Source organism: Salvia hispanica, chromosome 5 (assembly GCF_023119035.1).
Source record: "Salvia hispanica cultivar TCC Black 2014 chromosome 5, UniMelb_Shisp_WGS_1.0, whole genome shotgun sequence".
NCBI classification, from domain to species: domain Eukaryota; kingdom Viridiplantae; phylum Streptophyta; class Magnoliopsida; order Lamiales; family Lamiaceae; genus Salvia; species Salvia hispanica.
Genome location: NC_062969.1, coordinates 3643890 through 3662810, shown reverse-complemented (window position 1 = coordinate 3662810; position 18921 = coordinate 3643890). Strand labels below are relative to the sequence as shown.

At 34.6% G+C, this 18921-nt stretch overlaps 4 protein-coding genes across 4 annotated transcripts; 2 read left to right on the top strand and 2 right to left on the bottom strand.

Moving 5' to 3' along the window:
• Positions 1-393: 393 nt before the first annotated feature.
• Positions 394-1950, bottom strand: LOC125189235 (protein FAR1-RELATED SEQUENCE 5-like). The gene has a single exon (XM_048086532.1). It carries the CDS (start codon positions 1948-1950, stop codon positions 394-396), a length of 1557 nt encoding a protein of 518 aa, XP_047942489.1.
• A 4750-nt stretch (positions 1951-6700) lies between these two features.
• LOC125190236 (truncated transcription factor CAULIFLOWER A-like) lies at positions 6701-11899 on the top strand. The gene is made up of 8 exons (XM_048087484.1): positions 6701-7138; positions 9138-9216; positions 9563-9627; positions 9718-9817; positions 10547-10588; positions 11119-11160; positions 11367-11485; positions 11577-11899. Exons 1-8 carry the CDS (start codon positions 6954-6956, stop codon positions 11686-11688), a joined length of 744 nt encoding a protein of 247 aa, XP_047943441.1. The 5' UTR covers positions 6701-6953; the 3' UTR covers positions 11689-11899.
• A 2269-nt stretch (positions 11900-14168) lies between these two features.
• On the top strand, positions 14169-15238 carry LOC125190466. Its single transcript, XM_048087786.1, has 3 exons — positions 14169-14567; positions 14655-14740; positions 14827-15238. Exons 1-3 carry the CDS (start codon positions 14267-14269, stop codon positions 15109-15111), a joined length of 672 nt encoding a protein of 223 aa, XP_047943743.1. The 5' UTR covers positions 14169-14266; the 3' UTR covers positions 15112-15238.
• A 114-nt stretch (positions 15239-15352) lies between these two features.
• LOC125190465 (isoaspartyl peptidase/L-asparaginase 1) lies at positions 15353-18104 on the bottom strand. Its single transcript, XM_048087785.1, has 4 exons — positions 17856-18104; positions 17180-17413; positions 16612-16698; positions 15353-15962 (listed from the first exon to the last, which is right to left on the bottom strand). Exons 1-4 carry the CDS (start codon positions 18015-18017, stop codon positions 15483-15485), a joined length of 963 nt encoding a protein of 320 aa, XP_047943742.1. The 5' UTR covers positions 18018-18104; the 3' UTR covers positions 15353-15482.
• Between the last annotated feature and the right edge of the window lie 817 nt (positions 18105-18921).

Genomic DNA, 18921 nt, shown 5'->3' with positions numbered 1-18921 from the left:
GAAATATGTTCCATTACTAGAATATAAAGTTTGATCTAATGGTGCCAACACAAAAAAATATTGTAAGAGATAAATCACAACTAATTGCACCAAAAACTTTATACTATAAATAATTATACCAGTAACAATTCAGTGAAACTCAAATGATTTGTAGTCCTTTCGGGGCATGCGTGAGGTGCTGGAACTGTAGTCTTTTCGGGGCACACATGAGGTGCTGGAATTGCTGGACAAGAAACATACAACGTACCTCGTGTTCCAACATCCTACAGTTATATTAAAATATATATTTAATTAACTTATTTTCCAAATACATAAAGGTATAATTTGTATACATACTTGTACTTTATGGTTTATTTTTCTTCTTTTTGGCTGAAGCTCTACCCAACTCTTCAATCATCTCGAACCTTTTGCACCAATTTTCTTCTTGAATTCTTTTGATGCTACTATAGAAGAGATCTTTGAAGAGATATTCACATTGTTAATGTTTTCTTGATCCTCATCTCTTGAACGCATTTCCATCACCCTTTTGTATAGATCATGCATTGTCTCATGCACCAAGGAGAAAGTGGATTGCTGCACAGAAGCTTCATTAGCCAACCTAATAAGCATTTGGCATAGTCTTCGATACCGCTCAGTACTTTGTAATTTACAATCTTCTTCAACTACATTACCTGTATAGTCACGTACTACACCACTTCTAGCTTCTTTAGTCCACCTCTTAAGAATATAAGTCTCTGGAAGCAACTTCACGTCTAACACATCAAACACTTTCACAGAATGACAACATATTAATCCAACCATCTCAAACCTTCGACAACTACAGTGAATCATCTTAGTATTGGGATCATAGGTCACCCTCAATTCCTTATCATGATCAATTAGCCCAATAACATATTCAAATAATGACCCTGTTTCATCTTTATGCTTTACATATGCAGCTGCAAATAAGTCAAACTCATTCTGGAATAAATCAAACACTGATGGAGTATAGATCTTAGAAAGCTGACGTAACATGGGGGAGTTCTCTAACCTCAATCTGGGTAACTTTTGGCGTGCCTCAAAGTCACACTTTAGTTCACTATACCGTTTATCCTCCACAACCCGCTCAAAATTCTTAAAAAATTGAGCAATGTTCAAATTGGGCATCGTACAATTCGTGATGCTAGAATTGACACTCTCATTAAGTTGTGTGCTTCTCATACCAAGCGTGAAGGCTTTTATATAGCATCGTGCCCATTTTGTCTTCACACCATATATGTGCTTCAACCATGTGCTGTTTTGAAGATTATACTGTGTCAATAAGTTGCTCCAAGCCTCTTCAAACTTGATTTCATCCTCAAAGCCATACATACACTTCTTAAAATCTGTCAAGAAACACGATCCTTCCTTCATGAGGTTTCCCAGATGCTTGATTCCATTTTGCATTAAATGCCAAGTGCATAATCCGTGAAATGTGTCCGGCATTACCTCATGCAAGGCTTTTGCCATAGCTTGATCTTGTTCGGTGAAGACAGTGAGAGACCTTTTGTGTTTGTGTGCCTCCAAAAAAGTTTCAAACAACCATTTATATGATGCTGTTGTTTCATCATACAAAAGTGATGCACCAAATATGACAGCTCTTCTATGATGATTGAAACTGGAGAATACGGCAAGTGGTCTATTATCACGATTTGTACAATATGTGGTATCCAATGACACAACATCGCCAAAGTACTCATAATCAATCAACATTCTTGCATCTGCCCAAAAAACATTAGTTATATGTTCTTCCACATCCATTTGGTTCGCATGGTAAAATGATGGATTTTTAGACAACTGATCTTGAAAGTACCTCATTAGACAACCGGCTTCACCATATACCATGCTTCTTTGTCTCTTAGATCGAAGATAATTCTTAGCGTCTAAGATAGTGTAACCAATTCCATCTCTTCCCCCGGCTTGTCTGGCCATCAAATCAAAAGATAATTTCTGATTGAGCCCAACATCATCTGCTAAATCAATCTCGTGTGCTCGAACTTCCGTAATGCGCCGCTAAGAAGATAACATATGTACTGTCTCAGGAAGATGGAGGGGATGATTATACTCTTCTTCAAACTCCTTTACTTTGTATATACCATTCACATAAGTCACCCCCAATCTTACTTTACAATTTGTTCGAGTCTCAAGTCGAGGATTGACCGTTAAAAAATCTCTTTTGTCTTCTTTACGCACACCTTCCTTACAACAAACATATTTGTACGATGTTATTTGACCAGTTTTTTTCCTTTTGTTGAAGTAATGTTTCCGAACTCCGAATCCAACTTTTCCTCCGTATTGAACCCAAAACATCCAAGCATCATCTAAGCTATCAAATTCCATACCAATTCTAGGCTTGAAATCAGAATCTGAGCTCAAATTCATTGGTGACATAATATAGAGCGAATCTATTGAAGCCAATAAAGTAGAGAAATGTCAAATGAAATACAAGGTGAAACGTTTATGCATATTAACATCAACGATTATACATGCGAGGGTCACTTTTTACTACTTCAATTTCAACATAAAATTCTAGCTTTTCTAGCTTATCTCACTTTTTCTCTTAGAATTTGATGAAAAAGTATTAGGGTTCATTCCATATATATTTTGCAAGCCCAATAACAAGCAAAACTGACAGTATATTGTTAAAGGTAAATCATACATTCCAACTGACAAACTCGTATTTTAGTGTCATGATTGGTGTGTTGATATACTTAATTGTTGAGTTTTTGTGCTCAAAATGGTTATTTCCAGCCAATTACTATTTGTTTTGGAGTTCACGTGTTTGTTGAGTGTTTTAGGCAAAATAGGCAAAAAAAGAGGTGAAACAGGTCTCACCCGGCCGGGTGGCGTTGAGAAGCCTTGGAGAGTCAGAGAGCTCGGAAGAAGCCCTACCCGGCCAGGTGAATTTACAGTACAACAATTGTACGCAGCCGGGTGGCACAATTTGGCCTGCGCAATTCTAGAGAGTACCGAAAGAGTCCCACCCGGCCGAGTGATTTTCCAGTACAACAATCCCACCCGGCCGGGTATGTATTTCTGACGATTTTTTATTGTGAAACGCGATTTTCTGAAAGAGGAGAATAAGAAAGATAAGCTAGGGCAACTCTACTCATTCTCTACCGCCGTGAAACACAAAAACCATCTCTCTCAAGCACTCTTGGAAGAAGATTGAAGATTCGAGCTTCAATTCCTCCGCCAATTGTACTCCGTATCATGTTTTCCATTGTTTTCTCTAGTTTAGACTTGTTTTCTTCCATGAATATGAGTAGCTAAACTTATTTTATGTAGAATTCTTGGTGAAGATGCATTGATTCATAGTTTTAATCCAATTGATTTCGTTTTATCTAGCTCTAGTGATTGTTTGGTTTATTCCTATGCTTTTTTTCCTGTCAATTGCTTGATCACCAATTGGTAGTGTTAGGGTTCCTTAGAGTAATCGGGAGGTGAAATAGTTAATCTTGAAAGAGGAATAATCCACACCTTTATTCAATAAAACTCGGGAGAGTTAAGATTCTGAGTGGGATCTTTAATCTAATCGATCTTTTGTGAGTTAAGTCTAAGAATTAGAATGGGACTTCAATTGTTACACTTGATCTGCGGATTTCTCACCTTGGGAAAGGGTTAAATTCATATCTGTGATTGATTCAACAATTCTAGAGACTTTAAATGGTAATCTAATATCAATCGGGTTAGGCTATGAGTTTTGCATCGGATCCTTGAATTCTGCATATTTTCCATCATTTTTTGCAGCTTGCTTATTTGCTCGATTGTTTAAGTGCTTACTTTTAATCTTTGATTTATATGCTTTTAGTAGTGTTAGTTTCAAACCCAAAATTTCGATCGTCTGGATAGTAGTTGAAATTTGTTCGTGGTACTTAGAGTTACACTAAATTGTCTTTGTGGGATACGATATACTCTTGCTTGCTGTTTGCTACGATAATAAAATTGAGTCAAGTTTTTGGAAAGCTTTAGAAATAAAAATTATTTAGATGAATCAAGAATCACACTCTCAGGAGGAAAAAAAAATTCATACCTGAAGGTTATCAACAAGCAAGCTGTGTGAGTAAAACTTAAAAAGTGTCTGCAGAGAATAAAGAAAATTAAAATGTGTCAAGCTGAAAAGAGAGAAGATGGAGAGATTGTCTTGTTTCCATTTGGACGTGAAGAGAAGAGAAAGAGGAGGGAAAGAAATATTGGAGAAAAGATAGGAGATTTGATTTAAGAATCAAATCAGCGTATTTTTTATTCCCAGATTTGGTGGAGTGAGAAATTGATCAAACGACGCCGTGTGAAGGAGAGCAGAACGACGCCGTTTCAAACACAGCAGCCTCTGCTGTGTTTTAATCACAGCAGAGGATCCGCTCCCCCCTAGTGGTTGCCACGTCAGCATTTTTTAGTCTACCTCTTCTTCTTGCAATGGTTTTCGCCCTATCAATTACACTTAATTTGCATTTAATTTTTAATATTATTGTTTTTTATTTTTTTATTATTAAAATACTAAAACATCATCATATCGTCATTTACACTATGCGGGTTTGGGAATTGACTCGTATTCATTCTTGAAAGTGTGAAAGTGAGAAAAGAGAAGAGAAAGAGATGACATGATAATGGAAGTTTTTGAGCAACTTCCAACTCCAAAAGAAAATAATAAAGATCTATGAAAGTTAAAGACTTGATAATATTTCTCATAATCCCTTCTGGGGAAATTACAATCAATATATAGACTCCTAAGCTAATAACATACGGAAAGTATGAACTATAAAACTAACCCACTAACTATTCCACTAACCTACTGATCCACTAATAAAGAAACTAAATAACCGACTAAATAACTATGCCAAGCATGTCACACGTAATCTTAAAACTAGGCGGTGGTCGGTTTGGGCAGTTTTGTATCAGTAGAGTAGAGAGTATTATGTGAAAGTGTGTGAAAAATGAGTATTTATAATGGTTTAATAAAGAATAAAAAAATTTAAAAACCGTTGAGATCGGGCTTGGGCATGCCCCTGCTATGGGCAACCGATACATCGCCCGACGTGTCGCGCTACCGATATTTCGGTCGAATCACTCGGGCGCCCGATGCACTTAGTATATATATAAAAATCTAAAATTCTTCTTCTATTCCACTCCGAATGAAACGATTCAAACCGTTATATAGAGAAATTTGAATTCAAGATATAAAACTGCATAACAAGATTAAAGTTAATTACGAATTAAATTAAAGGATTTTTCAACGCAAATGTTAAAAGTTAGATCGGCTCGAAGGTGGTGCTATAATCTCGTCAACGACAAATTAATACTAGTTAGTTAATGAGCCAAGAATGATTTTATGGTGCATTAGATGTGAATTATAAGGAGAGATGGTAACCTTTTGTCGACGGCTAATGAGATAATAGTTGCATATTTTTAGTAGATACTACATTCGTCTCATAAGAATATGTATTCTTTCATTTTTAGTTCGTTCCAAAATAATATGGACTTTCTAATTTTGAAAACTCTTTTATCTCTAATGAATGTGAGACCTATTCTCTACTAACAATATTTAGTTATTTTTTCTTTCTACATCTCTCATACTTTATTGTTTGGCGTTAAAACTCAAAATGCATATTCTTTTAGGAAGATGAAGTAGAATAAATAGAGTAGTAATTATTTTTTTCAAATCCATCCTGAACCATCGATTTTGGCAAATTAATAACTAAGTTAGAAAAATTATACACGGTCAGTTTGTAGGATCCTTGAGAATTTTCGCCACCAATTGACAATTTTGAGAATTTTTTTGCATATTAACCTTTTAATCCTTAAATGATTCTTCTCCAATCTCAAGTACTCCATAAAACTTTTTTTTCCATTATACTTTTAAGTATATATAAAACTTTTAAGTTTAATTTTTTACTATATAATTTTAAAAGGTCTTTTATGTAACAGATGTAATCAGTCAGTTAATTGGAGAAAATTTGAGTAAAGGAGTGAGGACAGGAGGAAGAAGCTTGAGTTCGATAATAAAATTAATTTACTCTGATTTTACTTAAAGGACTAGAGAGAAATTAATAGCGTAATACTCCATTCGTCCGCGAATAGGAGTCCCGTTTTTCTATTTTAGTCCGTCATTGAATAAGCAGTCCCGAGTCACTTTTTCCATAAATAGTAATAGGGCCATTCTCTTCCACTCAGCAAACTAAAAAATCCACTTGCCACATTACTCAATTAATTTTAATTTTAACATAATATTGTCAGTGATAGCCGATTCTTTGTTTGATTAATTCTGCACAAAATCTATACAGATTACTCTTGGTGGTAAAGCCATTTGAGGCAATTCTTGAAGAAGTCCCATCCTCACAGATGCCTTTTCCTTTGAAAAATTAATTATCTTTGCAAAAATAATGACGATAGTGACAGATTTGACTATATACTCAAACTATATACTCAAAAAGTAAAATACTGAAAATTGAAAACAATACCACTAAGTGAAACATGGTAAACCGATGAGGTGGCAGCGTATAGGAGGGCGAGAGCGTGTCAAGGAATAAGAGATGGACACGTAGACGATACGCAACCAATGAGATGTTGACAACCATTTCCCCCAAAACCACCTCCGGTTTTGCAAAACCGCCTGTTTTCTTCTCCGATATATTGATTCCAAACACATCACGCCCTCGCATCCATACATATTACATACACACCAACAAACAATTCCATTCCAATATACTATAGTCTTCTATTTTTTTTTGTATGGTATGTGTGTGTCTTCTTTACTATAATGGGTGAGTTAAAATAATCTGAGTGGTGGGGAGTGCGACAGAGCATGTATATAGAAACGGTAAAAACGAGAGCAACTCATCATCGTCACATCTTCTTCTTCTTCTTCTTTATATATAGGTCACGTTTAATTGTTTAATTTCCCCTCTTTCCTACCTATACATATACATATACATATAATGGGGAGAGGGAGAGTGCAACTGAAGAGAATAGAGAACAAAATTAATCGACAGGTGACCTTCTCGAAGCGGAGATCGGGGCTTCTCAAAAAGGCAAATGAGATCTCTGTCCTCTGCGACGCCGATGTTGGCTTAATCGTCTTCTCCACTAAGGGAAAGCTCTTCGAATATGCTACCGATTCATGGTATGCAATTTAACTATCCTTTTTAATACTTACTAGGTTTAATTTTCTGTTTTACTTTATGACTTCTTTTTAAAAAAAGTTGGGGTTTTAATTGTTAAAGTTTGGTTTTTTTTTTTTAATCCTTTCTCTTTAGTCATACATTTATGCATCGAAATTAAAAAAACTGAAAAGATTTCTGTAGTGAAAGACTGGAGTGATATGATCATATCAGTCAAGCTGTCTTTCTTTTGTGGCTTTCTATGATTTTCAAAATATTAATAACACCCAATTCTTGGTATTTTGCTTAGTTTGGAGGAAGATCCAATGATCCAATGACAAATATTGCTTGCTTTTGCAGTTTCTGATTGGTGTTAAGCAGACTGCAATTTCATGCAAAACTCTCCTTGTGCTTTTTTGCCTTCACATCACTATTTATTAAGTACTTCTCCGTACTGTTTCATTTTTTTATAACTATCTTCAAGTATTTTACTCCATTAAGCAATACCCACTACTTAACCAAACATGAAAATCATATCTATCCATATTAGTATAAGTATACATTTGATCACGTAAAATGATTATTCCAAGCGGGATGGATGAATACCAATGTAAAATTTGAAGTCAATAAAACCAATTTAATGGACAGTTTTATTAGAATATAATTAAATGAACTTTAAGAAACTTCAGTACAGTTGTCAGTGAGCTAACACATTTCATCACCTTACTTTAAAATCAAATCATAAATAAGTACAATTTACATTTTATTTTTCTTAAAAATATGAAAAAGTCTTATTTTTATGCATAAATTTCTGAAATATATCCAAATTTTGGTTTTAAACAAACTCAATTTTTGGTCAAAACATGAATTCTATTGGAAAATAAGTAATTTTTTAGATTTCAATGTTAAATTCAAATTAATTATTTGAAAACTTTCGATGCTAGCTTGTAATGGTATTTGGTATATAAATTTAAATTCCATTAGATACAGTGAGCTTCATCTAAACTTTAACCTAATATTCATACATTCGAAGTATTTTAAGATAGGCATAACACTAACATACTGTATTTACTTAGCTTAGTAATAACATACCTATACTGGAGGAACTTAATTATAATTCTATATGATCAACACGAAACCAAGTATAGATTGATTACAATAATTGAGTCAAACTTCAATCGTTTCTTTCATAAAGAATCAATCTTTTGTCTCTCCAACAAAAATCCCTTGAAAAATTTAAATTTTAATAAAAGTTTTAAAAATGAATTCATTTATTTCTTAAAAGAATAAATATGTTTTTGGATTTTGTAGTAAGGAATCGAAATAAATATGTTTTACTTGAATAGTAGTAGTAGTATTTAAAAAGATATCTTAAAATTATATATATACATTCTTCAATATATAAAATAAATGTAACTGCACCAAAACAGATTGTTAATCACAAAGGAGGGAGGGAGATTTTTTTTTTTTGTTTTGGGGGTACTGGCTCCATTGTAGTTTATAAAATAAGGTTAAATTGTTGAAAAAATTATGAACTGAGACTGAGTATAATAAAAATTTTGTTCATCCTTCAATTTCAAGTATCATGAATTTTGATTCGTTAGCAATCGTGTCATAGCGAAAAAAATCGGTCGCTTGTGTAAACATTACATCCATTCTTAAAAATAGCAATTATTTACATTTTGATAAGTCCTTTAAAATTGAAACCTTTGATTTTTGAAAACTTTTTTCTCTCTAATGCATAGAAACCATTCTCCAATTTCTTTTTATATCTCTTACTTTATGAATTGTGCATTAAAACTTAATGTCATTTCAAAAGCTTCTATTTTTAAAGGACAAATGTAGTTAGTATATTTTTTATGTCTTTCAACCAAATGTTATCGTTTCCTTTATCAAATCAAAAGAGATCGACTTGTAATTATTTTTCGGTGAAGTTTTTGTGCAACAATTAATTTTAGAATATTTTAAATTCGAAAATAGCTACTATAAATTTGAACACGTGTTTCGTTTAATTACTTGCAGTATGGAAAGGATCCTTGAACGATATGAAAGATATTCATATGCTGAAAGGCAGCTAAAAGAGCCTGACCCTGATTCACCGGTATGAAAGATTAATTAATTTCAACAGCATCAATTTCTTCTAACGTTTATATATTATGCAGAAATGCCATACATTTTCTTAAGATGGAAATTATTAAGTTTTCTGTAAGATAACATTTTTTGTATGGGAATTGAACATTAGACCTTTCTCTAAGATAGCATTATAAGAAAAATATTACTACTAGGTCATTTTTCATTTCCCGGTACCTATTTATACATAATTATTATATTTTGCATCCATTTTGTTACTTGATTTTAATAGTCCATAAAATAATTGTACACTATACAACACTGTTATGAGAATAGGATGAAATTAATGGCAAGTACATACCTGTATTAATTGATAGGCAAGCTGGACTTTGGAGCATGCTAAGCTCAAGGCTAGAATGGAGGTTCTGCAGAGAAACCAGAGGTGAAGTATAGTATTTTTTCAATAGTTTTTATTGTCTCTTAATCTCACTAGTATTACAATTTTATTGTAGTAATATTGAATTCTTTGCAGGCATTATATGGGAGAAGATGTGGATACTCTTAGCATGAAAGAGCTGCAAAACTTGGAACATCAACTTGATGACTCTCTTAAACACATTCGCAGGCGCAAGGTAAATTTTCTTCTTTATTAGTATCATCATCTAGGCTAAAAACCTCCACAGAAATAGTACTCCTCACTATAAATACTTCTCTTTCTAATCTTGGAGTTTATATCCAAATCATGAGACAGAAACTAGGTAATGTAAATTTTGCCTCTAGGGTATATCACTGTGGAACCTTGTGGTGGTTTTTCTTTTATTAAGATGAAAAAAAAAATGAAAGAGAGCAGCTTAGCATGTAATATCCCATTGGAATAAAGAACTAATATTTTTAACATCTAATATGAAGAACGGTATCTATGAGGTAAGGGTGATATCTTCAAAAAGATGTGTTTATGTGAAGATTGGTTTTGGAAGTAAGTCGGGACTAGAATAACTTATTTTCTCATTAAGATACAAGTTATGTTTTTTTGACATCAAGTATATGTTACAAAACTTTATTAGATTATTCACTTAGCTTTTTTGGCATATTGAATTTTAAGTATATTGATTTAAAAGAATATACTCCATATAAATACATCCAAATTAATGTAGAATTTTTTTTTGTTTGTTATTTAATTCATAGAAACAAGCGTGTCATTAAATCTTTATTGTGGAACATATCACATTAATAATTAAGAAATGGTGAACGAAAAATCGGCTTGATGAGTTATTGTAAATAGTTTAATTTATTGCACATTTTGTTATAATTTACTCCATTTACTATACGATCATGTTTTAAATTCCAAGTCTTTACTGCAGAACCAACTCATGAATGAGTCCATTTCAGAGCTCCAAAAAAAGGTTAGAAGCCTAAGCCTTGTGTATTTGTCAGAGATAATTAAAATGTTGCATAAATTTAATAAAATACTCCAATAAAACCATAAATGTATGTATAGACTTGCAATGCCATTGGTTATCAGATTCTCCAGTAGTTTTTTTTTTTTGTTGGAATTTGAATAAAACCATGAATCATTTTTCCCACAGGGAGTTTATTTGCTTCTTTCTAAGTGATAGTACTATCGTTTATTTAAAGTGGCTTGATATTTTGTTTCGGTTATTTTATGATATAAGGTAAAAACCTGATTGTAAATAAGGTGGCAAATTTACATACTATACGATTCCCATATTGCTCATGGATAGATGTCGACACGTCTCTATATTTGGTAGGCCTGACATTTTTGTTCATAGAATTCCATCTCTAGATGAGTTATCTACCTTACCAAACACGCGCTACGATCACAATGTGTCTCATGATTACCGATGGACGTTATGCTTGTTCACATTTGATTTTCACTGCTATTATTCTATAATGCAAACGCACGTTGTTGCAGGACAAGGCATTGCAAGAGCAAAACAACATCCTAGCGAAGAAGGTAACCATTATATTAGTATCAAATTGTGTTGTGTTAGGAATTTATTAGAGACTAAAAACATTAAAACATCAATGTTGAATTAATTATTCTGACCAGAATCAGCTTAATTCTAATGCACAGTTAGTATTTTGTAAAACCTAAATAACGAAATGTAGCCTTACGTATGGGAAATTAATTTAGGCATTTTGATTTTCATATATATGCAGATCAAGGAGAGGGAAAAAGAGACGGTGGCGGCGGCAATGGAGCAACAACAAAACCATAACTTGAACTCTTCTGGTTTCGGTCACCCACATCATATGGGGATGGGATCTTTCAACAACAGGTATGACAAGATATTAGAATTTTAACATTCAGTAAATACTAAAGTAAGTACAGTTGGTCAAAATATGATGGTAATGTTGATGTATACACAGCAATGAGATGTATCAAGTTGAAGGAGAAGGTGCGGTAGGGGGCGTGAGTGTAACACAACACCAAAATCAATTTTCGAATCCGGTAATGCCGCCGTGGATGCTACACTCATGAACGAATCCATCACATTTTGTGTATGTATAAGCTGCTACATAGATTGGAAACGAATCCAAATGTAACTCCCCAAAAAAATAGAGTTGGTGTTTTAAGTCATGAGAAAACAAATCTCTAGGGAATTCGTCAAAAACATACTAATATGCGTGTAGTGATTGATTAATTACAACTTTTTATTACGTGCTAGTATTAATGGTGCCTATGTTATCCATTCAGGATTGAATTGTGTGATTCAATCTCATGAACCAAACACACACACTACATATTTATATTCAATCGAAGATATCAGCGTTCAACTCGCTGGGTCTGCTCTTGATCACTGGTAGAACGGAGAATTGGAGATAGTATAGCATTTCGATATTATAGTTAATGATAAAAGAATACTAGTCTTTAACAAATGTCTTATTAAAAAGTTGAAACAAGTTTGATGACATCGGGATGAAAATTCGATAGCCTATATTTCTACGGACTTGCTGAGAATTCTTCCTTAAGAGTTCCAAAATTGAGTGAATTAGATAATAAAATTATAGGACAAGTTATTTTATTAGAGATTCAAAAAATTGGGTTTCTCTTGATTTTGGTGGGAACGTATTTATGGGGTTCAAAAACTTAATTTTCAGCAAAATACTATAGTCTATTTTGCCGGTATAAACACCCCTAAATTAGTTGCGATCAAATTCCTACTGACTATATTTTTTTCATATCTCTATTTTATTATTATTATTATTATTATTATTATTATTATTATTATTATTATTATTATTATTATTATTATTATTATTATTTTCCAATTTTGGTTAGCATTTCTCATTTTTCAATAATAAAATTCTCTGTGTTCGGACTCTCATTTTCTATCAATCCCACTGAAAGCTTAATTCCCCCGACTGTTGTGCCGCCTCATTTTTGGACTGTTTTTTTTCAATCTAACTTTGTTAAACCAATTACATAAGGTCTTTGTGTATTCATCTATACGAACTCATCCATATATATATAATAAATCTAGGGAAAATTCGTATAAGAAAAATACTATAAAACAAAATTAATTATGTCGCTCAACATTGGTGCCATATAGTCTCTTAAATATTAGTTTAAGTATTTGAATATGATGAAATCTATACATGCTTAAAAGCGGAACAATTTATTGGAAATACTTATAATACATGAAATGAATAATCTACTATTCAAAACAAAATCTCTAATTCATTTCAATATGTACGAAGCCGTAAGTAGGATACATCTAATGTCTAGATCTAATGCTGGATTCTAGAAATGAATAGAAATTCTGCCCAATTAAGTTGAAGATTATGAAATGAATCGTTGCCAAACCCATTAAATAATAATAAAAGAAGGATGTGCAACCAATCAACTCCTATTTTGTCAACAATTATATTCCTACCCAAAGAGCCAAAATTAGATTAAGACAAAATAAATATTAAATGAGCGATGACTATATATGTGCACGTCTACCCTACAATTAATTAGGTCGCTATACATTGCTACCATATAGTCAACCATGAACACGGATTTGTAGAAAAATAGATATAAAATAATGTGAACTGCTTATGATTTAACGTACTATTAATAACCATAAATAAGACTAGTAATTTCAACATATTATCATAATTTTGTTAAAATTATACTCCACTATATTAACAGTATAACCGCATACTATCTCACGCGATGCTATGTAAAAGTAATTTTAAATTTTAAAGATTTATAGCATTATGTTTCGTCATAGATTCATAATTGAAAGTGCACCAGCAACTAGGTTACAACTTTACATTATCCATTCCATTTATTTCCTAACAAATTAAAACATTATCCATTTTATAATCAATTTTTAAGAAACACTTAGAAAATTGAGAGTTGTAGTCACGTATGTGATCTAGTCTGAGGATCTTTTGGTTGTTGGCGGTGTTATTATTTTATTCCCATTCATTTTTGTCTTATACTTAAATTGTGACTAAGCTCATCGAACTCACGATTACTTGAAAAAAAATTCGATATTTATAAAATATACATTTGAGGAGATTAATTGAAAAAACAAACGATTAATTTCCAGTTTCCTATTGTTAGAGTGACACAAAAAGAGAATATTATTGAGAAGCTATTAAAGCTAATTAAACAAGGTGAAGTTGAAAATAAGTCCTCCACCAGTAGTACACATTTGAGAAGTTTAACGTCAACCATATTTGTAAAACAGAGTCACCAATCACATACTATTTTCAACAAAGATAAGAAACGTAACATCAATTTGGTGGTGGTTTTTATGTCTTTTTCTGTATAAAACTTAAATTCCAACCACCAGTCTAAAATGGGTCGTTCTGCTTCAAGGTAGGCACGTTGCACAAGCGTAGCCCCACCGTGGAAAAAATTAACACACCACACACAATCAAGAATATGTTCACCATGATGTTTCAGATTGCACCACATTAGTAGCATTAATTAATTAATTAAGTCAACAATGTGTGTGCATATATAAGAATAAGACTAATGCCCACAGTTCCACACACACAAGTTTGAGCAGAAGAGAATTTGAGAGAGAGGTGCTTCTTACTTACACCAGTTGAGTTCAGAGATGCCTGGCTTCTGCATGAGTCGTGCTGCGACACGCATCCGTGCCCGTGTCCACAGCCGTGTTCGGGTCCGCTCACCCTCCCAGCACTACAAGAAAACTGCAAGTTTCATCGAACCACAAGATAAGTCAGATGGGGTCGGTGAGTTCAGCATCGAGAGCTGCGTGCCTGAATCCGAATCCGGGAACAGAGTGATGATCGTGGTCGATTCGAGCCCCGAAGCTAGAGTGGCGCTCGAGTGGGCACTGTCCCACACGGTCCAGAGCCACGACACCATTGTTCTGTTGCATGTCGCCAGAAAGGGTAACTTTTCCTCAAACTGAACCGATGTTATCGTATATGCACCTTAAACAGTGTTTAACCGAGCAATGGATGTTCCCGTGTTTTCAGATGGGAATACGAACTGGGAGATTGATCAAACGGCATATGATCTTATGAACACCAGCAAAAATATGTGTCAACAGAAAAGACCAGAGGTGAGTAGAAAATTAAACCAAAAATATCTCAGATTCTGAGGCATTTACCAATTACCATAAGCTTCTTTCGTTTTACGAGGAAACAGGTGCATGTGGAGATGGCAGTCCGAGAAGGGAAGGACAAGGGGGCAACCATTGTTGAAGAGGCAAAACGAGCAAGGGTCTCGTTACTGGTTCTTGGACAACGAAAGCAGTCATTTCTAAGGCGACTACAGATGATTTGGGCAAACAAGAGAAACGGGAACAGGTTCGTGGACTACTGCATCCAGAATGCCAATTGTATGACGATCGCAGTTAGACGGAAACATAGGAAATATGGAGGATATTTGATCACTACCAAACGCCACAAGAACTTTTGGCTTCTGGCCTAGGATATCACTACATTCATATTTGGAGCTTCCACAAAATACAAGAGTACTGCACAGAAGCAAAGAGCTTTAAATTTCAAATTCAATCAGTTGTATAAAACAGAATCACAACTTATTTCATTTCTCAGTCCCCTATTCCATCACAAAATTGCTGGATGAAAATGAAAGCATATTTTTAAAATTCAAACAACGCTCAAAATTTTATACACACCATATACCAAAAGTGCATATATTTGGACAAATAGATCAAACAACAGCATATTCTTCGATGACCAAATTTCATTTTTTTGGATTACAATTCGCAGGCAAGTTGAATACACTAAGCAACAAGGTTTGTAATAACGACACAAACAACAACATTCAAAATCAGAACCTCAACTGCAAGTCTCGTCATCCCATATTGCCACCTCAGTATAACCATCTTCAGTAGCGCAGGCTCTGAACATGCCTACCGTATTGAACGGCATCACGACGTCTCCTGTTGCAGACACCGCGACCAGACCTGCTGTACGGCTGGGTGCACACTCTTCAATCACATATTTCGCTGCCTCTTTGAGAGACAGCCCCTTGTACTCCATAAGAGCAGCGACGTCCCTGCCAACTGTGGCTCGAATGATGGCCTCACCCTTGCCAGTAGCAGATACGGCGCACAGCTTGTTGGCGTAAGTTCCTGCTCCAATGATTGGCGTGTCTCCAATCCTCCCCACCATCTTGTTCACTAATCCTCCAGTTGATGTAGCAGTAGCTAGGTTGCCTTTCCCGTCCACAGCCACACACCCAACTGTCCCAAGCTGACTGTCTCCGTTAGAAGGTGGTGCTTCTTCAACTTTGGTTAGTGGTTCTGTATAATCGATCTGGAAAAAGGGATCGTTTTAGAAGCATATTATACAGTTCATACCAGTGATTGTTTCATATAATGCAGTAGCATTGAATAAAAATGCAATATTTGATTATAATTATACATCATAATCGAGCAAGTAACAACGGAGCTGATTCAACAATAGCCACCCATTTTGAACCTAAGTGTTGAATGACCAAATCATGTAAAGATTTCAAATTTGTGCCATTCAATTTGGAATAAAAGATGACAAGCAAAAGTCATGACCCAAATTACTGGCATCCATTGTAGTTACTAGTTAGTCTGAAACATTTCGAATGCAATGTATTTTAAGAATGTAATAATCTATACGTGAAAGTAGATTAAGGCTAGACATTTTCCATATCATAGCAGCTAGTTCTTACATTCTCGGTTGAATGTTCTAAAAGTTGGCCAATCTTACAATAAAGACATTGTACCATGTGAGTTAGGCATATGTACAATATTAAGAGAGATGGATCTAAAATGAATCAGAGGCGACCATCCAAGGAGAGAAGATAGACTGTCAAAAGCTAATACAGTTCAAACACAATCATATCCTTGTGCTCAACTTTATAGGATGATGCAGACGGGGAGGGAATGGTGGTGAAGAAGTCAAAATGAGAGAAATCAAGAAAGAAGCGTACCTGAACTCGATTAGCTTCTTTTGCTTGTTTCAGTCTTTCAATGTTTTCTGGAGTTATAAAATGGCTAGACTCTATTGTTTCCACGCCCTGCACACACATACAGACACACAAAAAAAAAATATAGACATGTATGATTGAAGTTAGCAGGCAAATCATAAGTTTCCAATTATAAACTACTTAGGTAGATGACATTATTCAAAATACCTAGTCAACTGGTTTACTTTCAGGCTTATTTACTAATGAAACTCATACACAGAGCAGAGAGTGTTGAAAGTAACCACTTGAGAAAAAGCACAAGAGATAACAGTATCGTAGACTCCTTGGTAAAGCAAGAATTTCATAGTGAATTGACTGAACATGAAACATGGATCAATCACTGAATAGACCAGAGAAGATTGACAATTGGACTGACAAGCCCAGTGTAGGTTCAAAATTAAAAAAGTAAATATGCATACCTCAACAAAATCATAGTAACAGAAACTAGCATGAAGTGTCACAGAATTTTCATATCAGAAAATAAAAGGCAACATGAAAAGAATCCCTCAGAAAAACAATGTACATATCTTACCTGATCCCTTGCAAAAGCCTCTGCCCCATCAAATCCAAGATATATATGAGGAGTTTTCTCCATAACTAGTCTTGCTAGTGAGATTGCATTTTTGACCGTGGTAAGGCCAGAAACAGCTCCACAACGCTTCGTATTCCCATCCATGATACAAGCCTCCATTTCCACTGTTCCATCGCTTGTCAAGACAGACCCTCTCCCAGCATTAAAGTGCGGATGGTCTTCCAATTCGCGGACCTGCACAATCCACCCTTGAAATAAAGTCACATGAATATTTTTTTCTAACTTTTCAGTAATACTAGTATTTTATATAACAGGACAATTTTTCCAACTTTTCTTCCCAAGTAGAAATAAAAGAGGTGAAAAAGAATGAGAGCGCTGCAGCCAGCCATGGATCAAGTCATCAAACAACATTCCGATTTCCGATTCCCCTTATTTTCGCGGTGCTAGATTGAATCATTGAAACTCAATACACTAGTTGGAGATGGATTTGTGAATAGTGCACTTCACCATGATACATAATCAAAATTATGCTCAAAACATGTGTAAGCTAAAACTGCATACTTCGATCCAGCTACGAATAGTCTCGCGTTCTCAATAAACATATCTAATCACAATCAGATTGGCATAAGAAAGCAAATGAATCTAGGCAAGCGAGATCGTGAATTTAAATACGTACGACGAGTTCGACGACATCGAGTGGTGATCGACCAGCTTTGATAGCAGCGACGCCGACCTGCAGAGCGTGGCGGAGGGCTGCTTCTCGGGGCTGACGGCGCTCCGGTGGCAGCGAGCGAGGGATATCACCGGCGCCGCCGTGCAGTGCTATAGCCCAACCCATCTACTAGTTAGGAGTATCCGTGATTAGTTTCTTTTTGTTTTTATTGGACGCTCATTCTCCTAAATTCAAAATCTTGACTTGACTTCTAAAATGAAGCACAAATAACAAATTTCTTGCCTTTTCTGCTTAGATATCAATGAGGCTGTTTGACCGAGCATATAACTTCTTTAAAACAATTTATTAAGCAAAGAAAACTCTAACAAAATAAAAGCTAAAAATCAATCGGCAATTATGGCTCGTTTGATAGGTGTTGTGGGATATTGTCAAGGTAGGGCCCGATAGAGATTTATGTCCTAGTTATGGAACAAAAATGATTTTGCTTCCGTGTGTTTGATAAGCTAGTTAAATAATTCTATATAAGTCACTTATGTTTGATAGAAAATTTTTGTATCAAGATAATAATAAGTATTTACCTATTTATCCTTCTAAAATGTTCATTATCCTAAGGTGCCCTTACTCTACCCTAGGTGGGAAACAACCAAGAAGAGTCTTTCTCCCTCGCCTTTTCTCCCCTCCTCTTTCTTACAGCGGCCAGCAGCTACTTCTGTAGTTCTGTTGGATTGAAATTGAAGAATCTCTTGCATTGTTATATGAAAGGTAAAGCAGGTTTCCTTCCAAGTGGATCTAAAAGAAAAAATATATGTACTAAAAAAAAATTCACCTTCTTCATAATCTAAAAGGGAGAAACATATGTGCTCAAAATCAGTCACAACAAAAACATGACGGCTGCTAGCTTGAATTTAGTGGAGCTAATTACCATCGAAATCAACATAATCACGAAAAAAATCGCCAAAATATTCCTCCGATAGGAAAACCTCCATCGGCCGGGAGTTGTAGATCCTCCCTCCAAAAATTAACAAAGACATAGATATGACAACAAAAAAATATACATCTAATGAGATTT

Excerpts from the sequence above, each read along its gene's own strand:
- LOC125189235 (XM_048086532.1), bottom strand. The coding sequence starts at position 1,950 with ATGGCCAGACAAGCCGGGGGAAGAGATGGAATTGGTTACACTATCTTA.
- LOC125190236 (XM_048087484.1), top strand. The coding sequence starts at position 6,954 with ATGGGGAGAGGGAGAGTGCAACTGAAGAGAATAGAGAACAAAATTAAT. Across the intron at positions 7,139-9,137 it reads GAATATGCTACCGATTCATG|TATGGAAAGGATCCTTGAAC; the intron begins GTATGCAATTTA and ends AATTACTTGCAG. Across the intron at positions 9,628-9,717 it reads GTTCTGCAGAGAAACCAGAG|GCATTATATGGGAGAAGATG; the intron begins GTGAAGTATAGT and ends AATTCTTTGCAG.
- LOC125190466 (XM_048087786.1), top strand. The coding sequence starts at position 14,267 with ATGCCTGGCTTCTGCATGAGTCGTGCTGCGACACGCATCCGTGCCCGT. Across the intron at positions 14,568-14,654 it reads GTTGCATGTCGCCAGAAAGG|ATGGGAATACGAACTGGGAG; the intron begins GTAACTTTTCCT and ends CCGTGTTTTCAG. Across the intron at positions 14,741-14,826 it reads GTCAACAGAAAAGACCAGAG|GTGCATGTGGAGATGGCAGT; the intron begins GTGAGTAGAAAA and ends ACGAGGAAACAG.
- LOC125190465 (XM_048087785.1), bottom strand. The coding sequence starts at position 18,017 with ATGGGTTGGGCTATAGCACTGCACGGCGGCGCCGGTGATATCCCTCGC. Across the intron at positions 17,414-17,855 it reads TCGATGTCGTCGAACTCGTC|GTCCGCGAATTGGAAGACCA; the intron begins GTACGTATTTAA and ends TGGATTGTGCAG. Across the intron at positions 16,699-17,179 it reads AGGCTTTTGCAAGGGATCAG|GGCGTGGAAACAATAGAGTC; the intron begins GTAAGATATGTA and ends ATGTGTGTGCAG.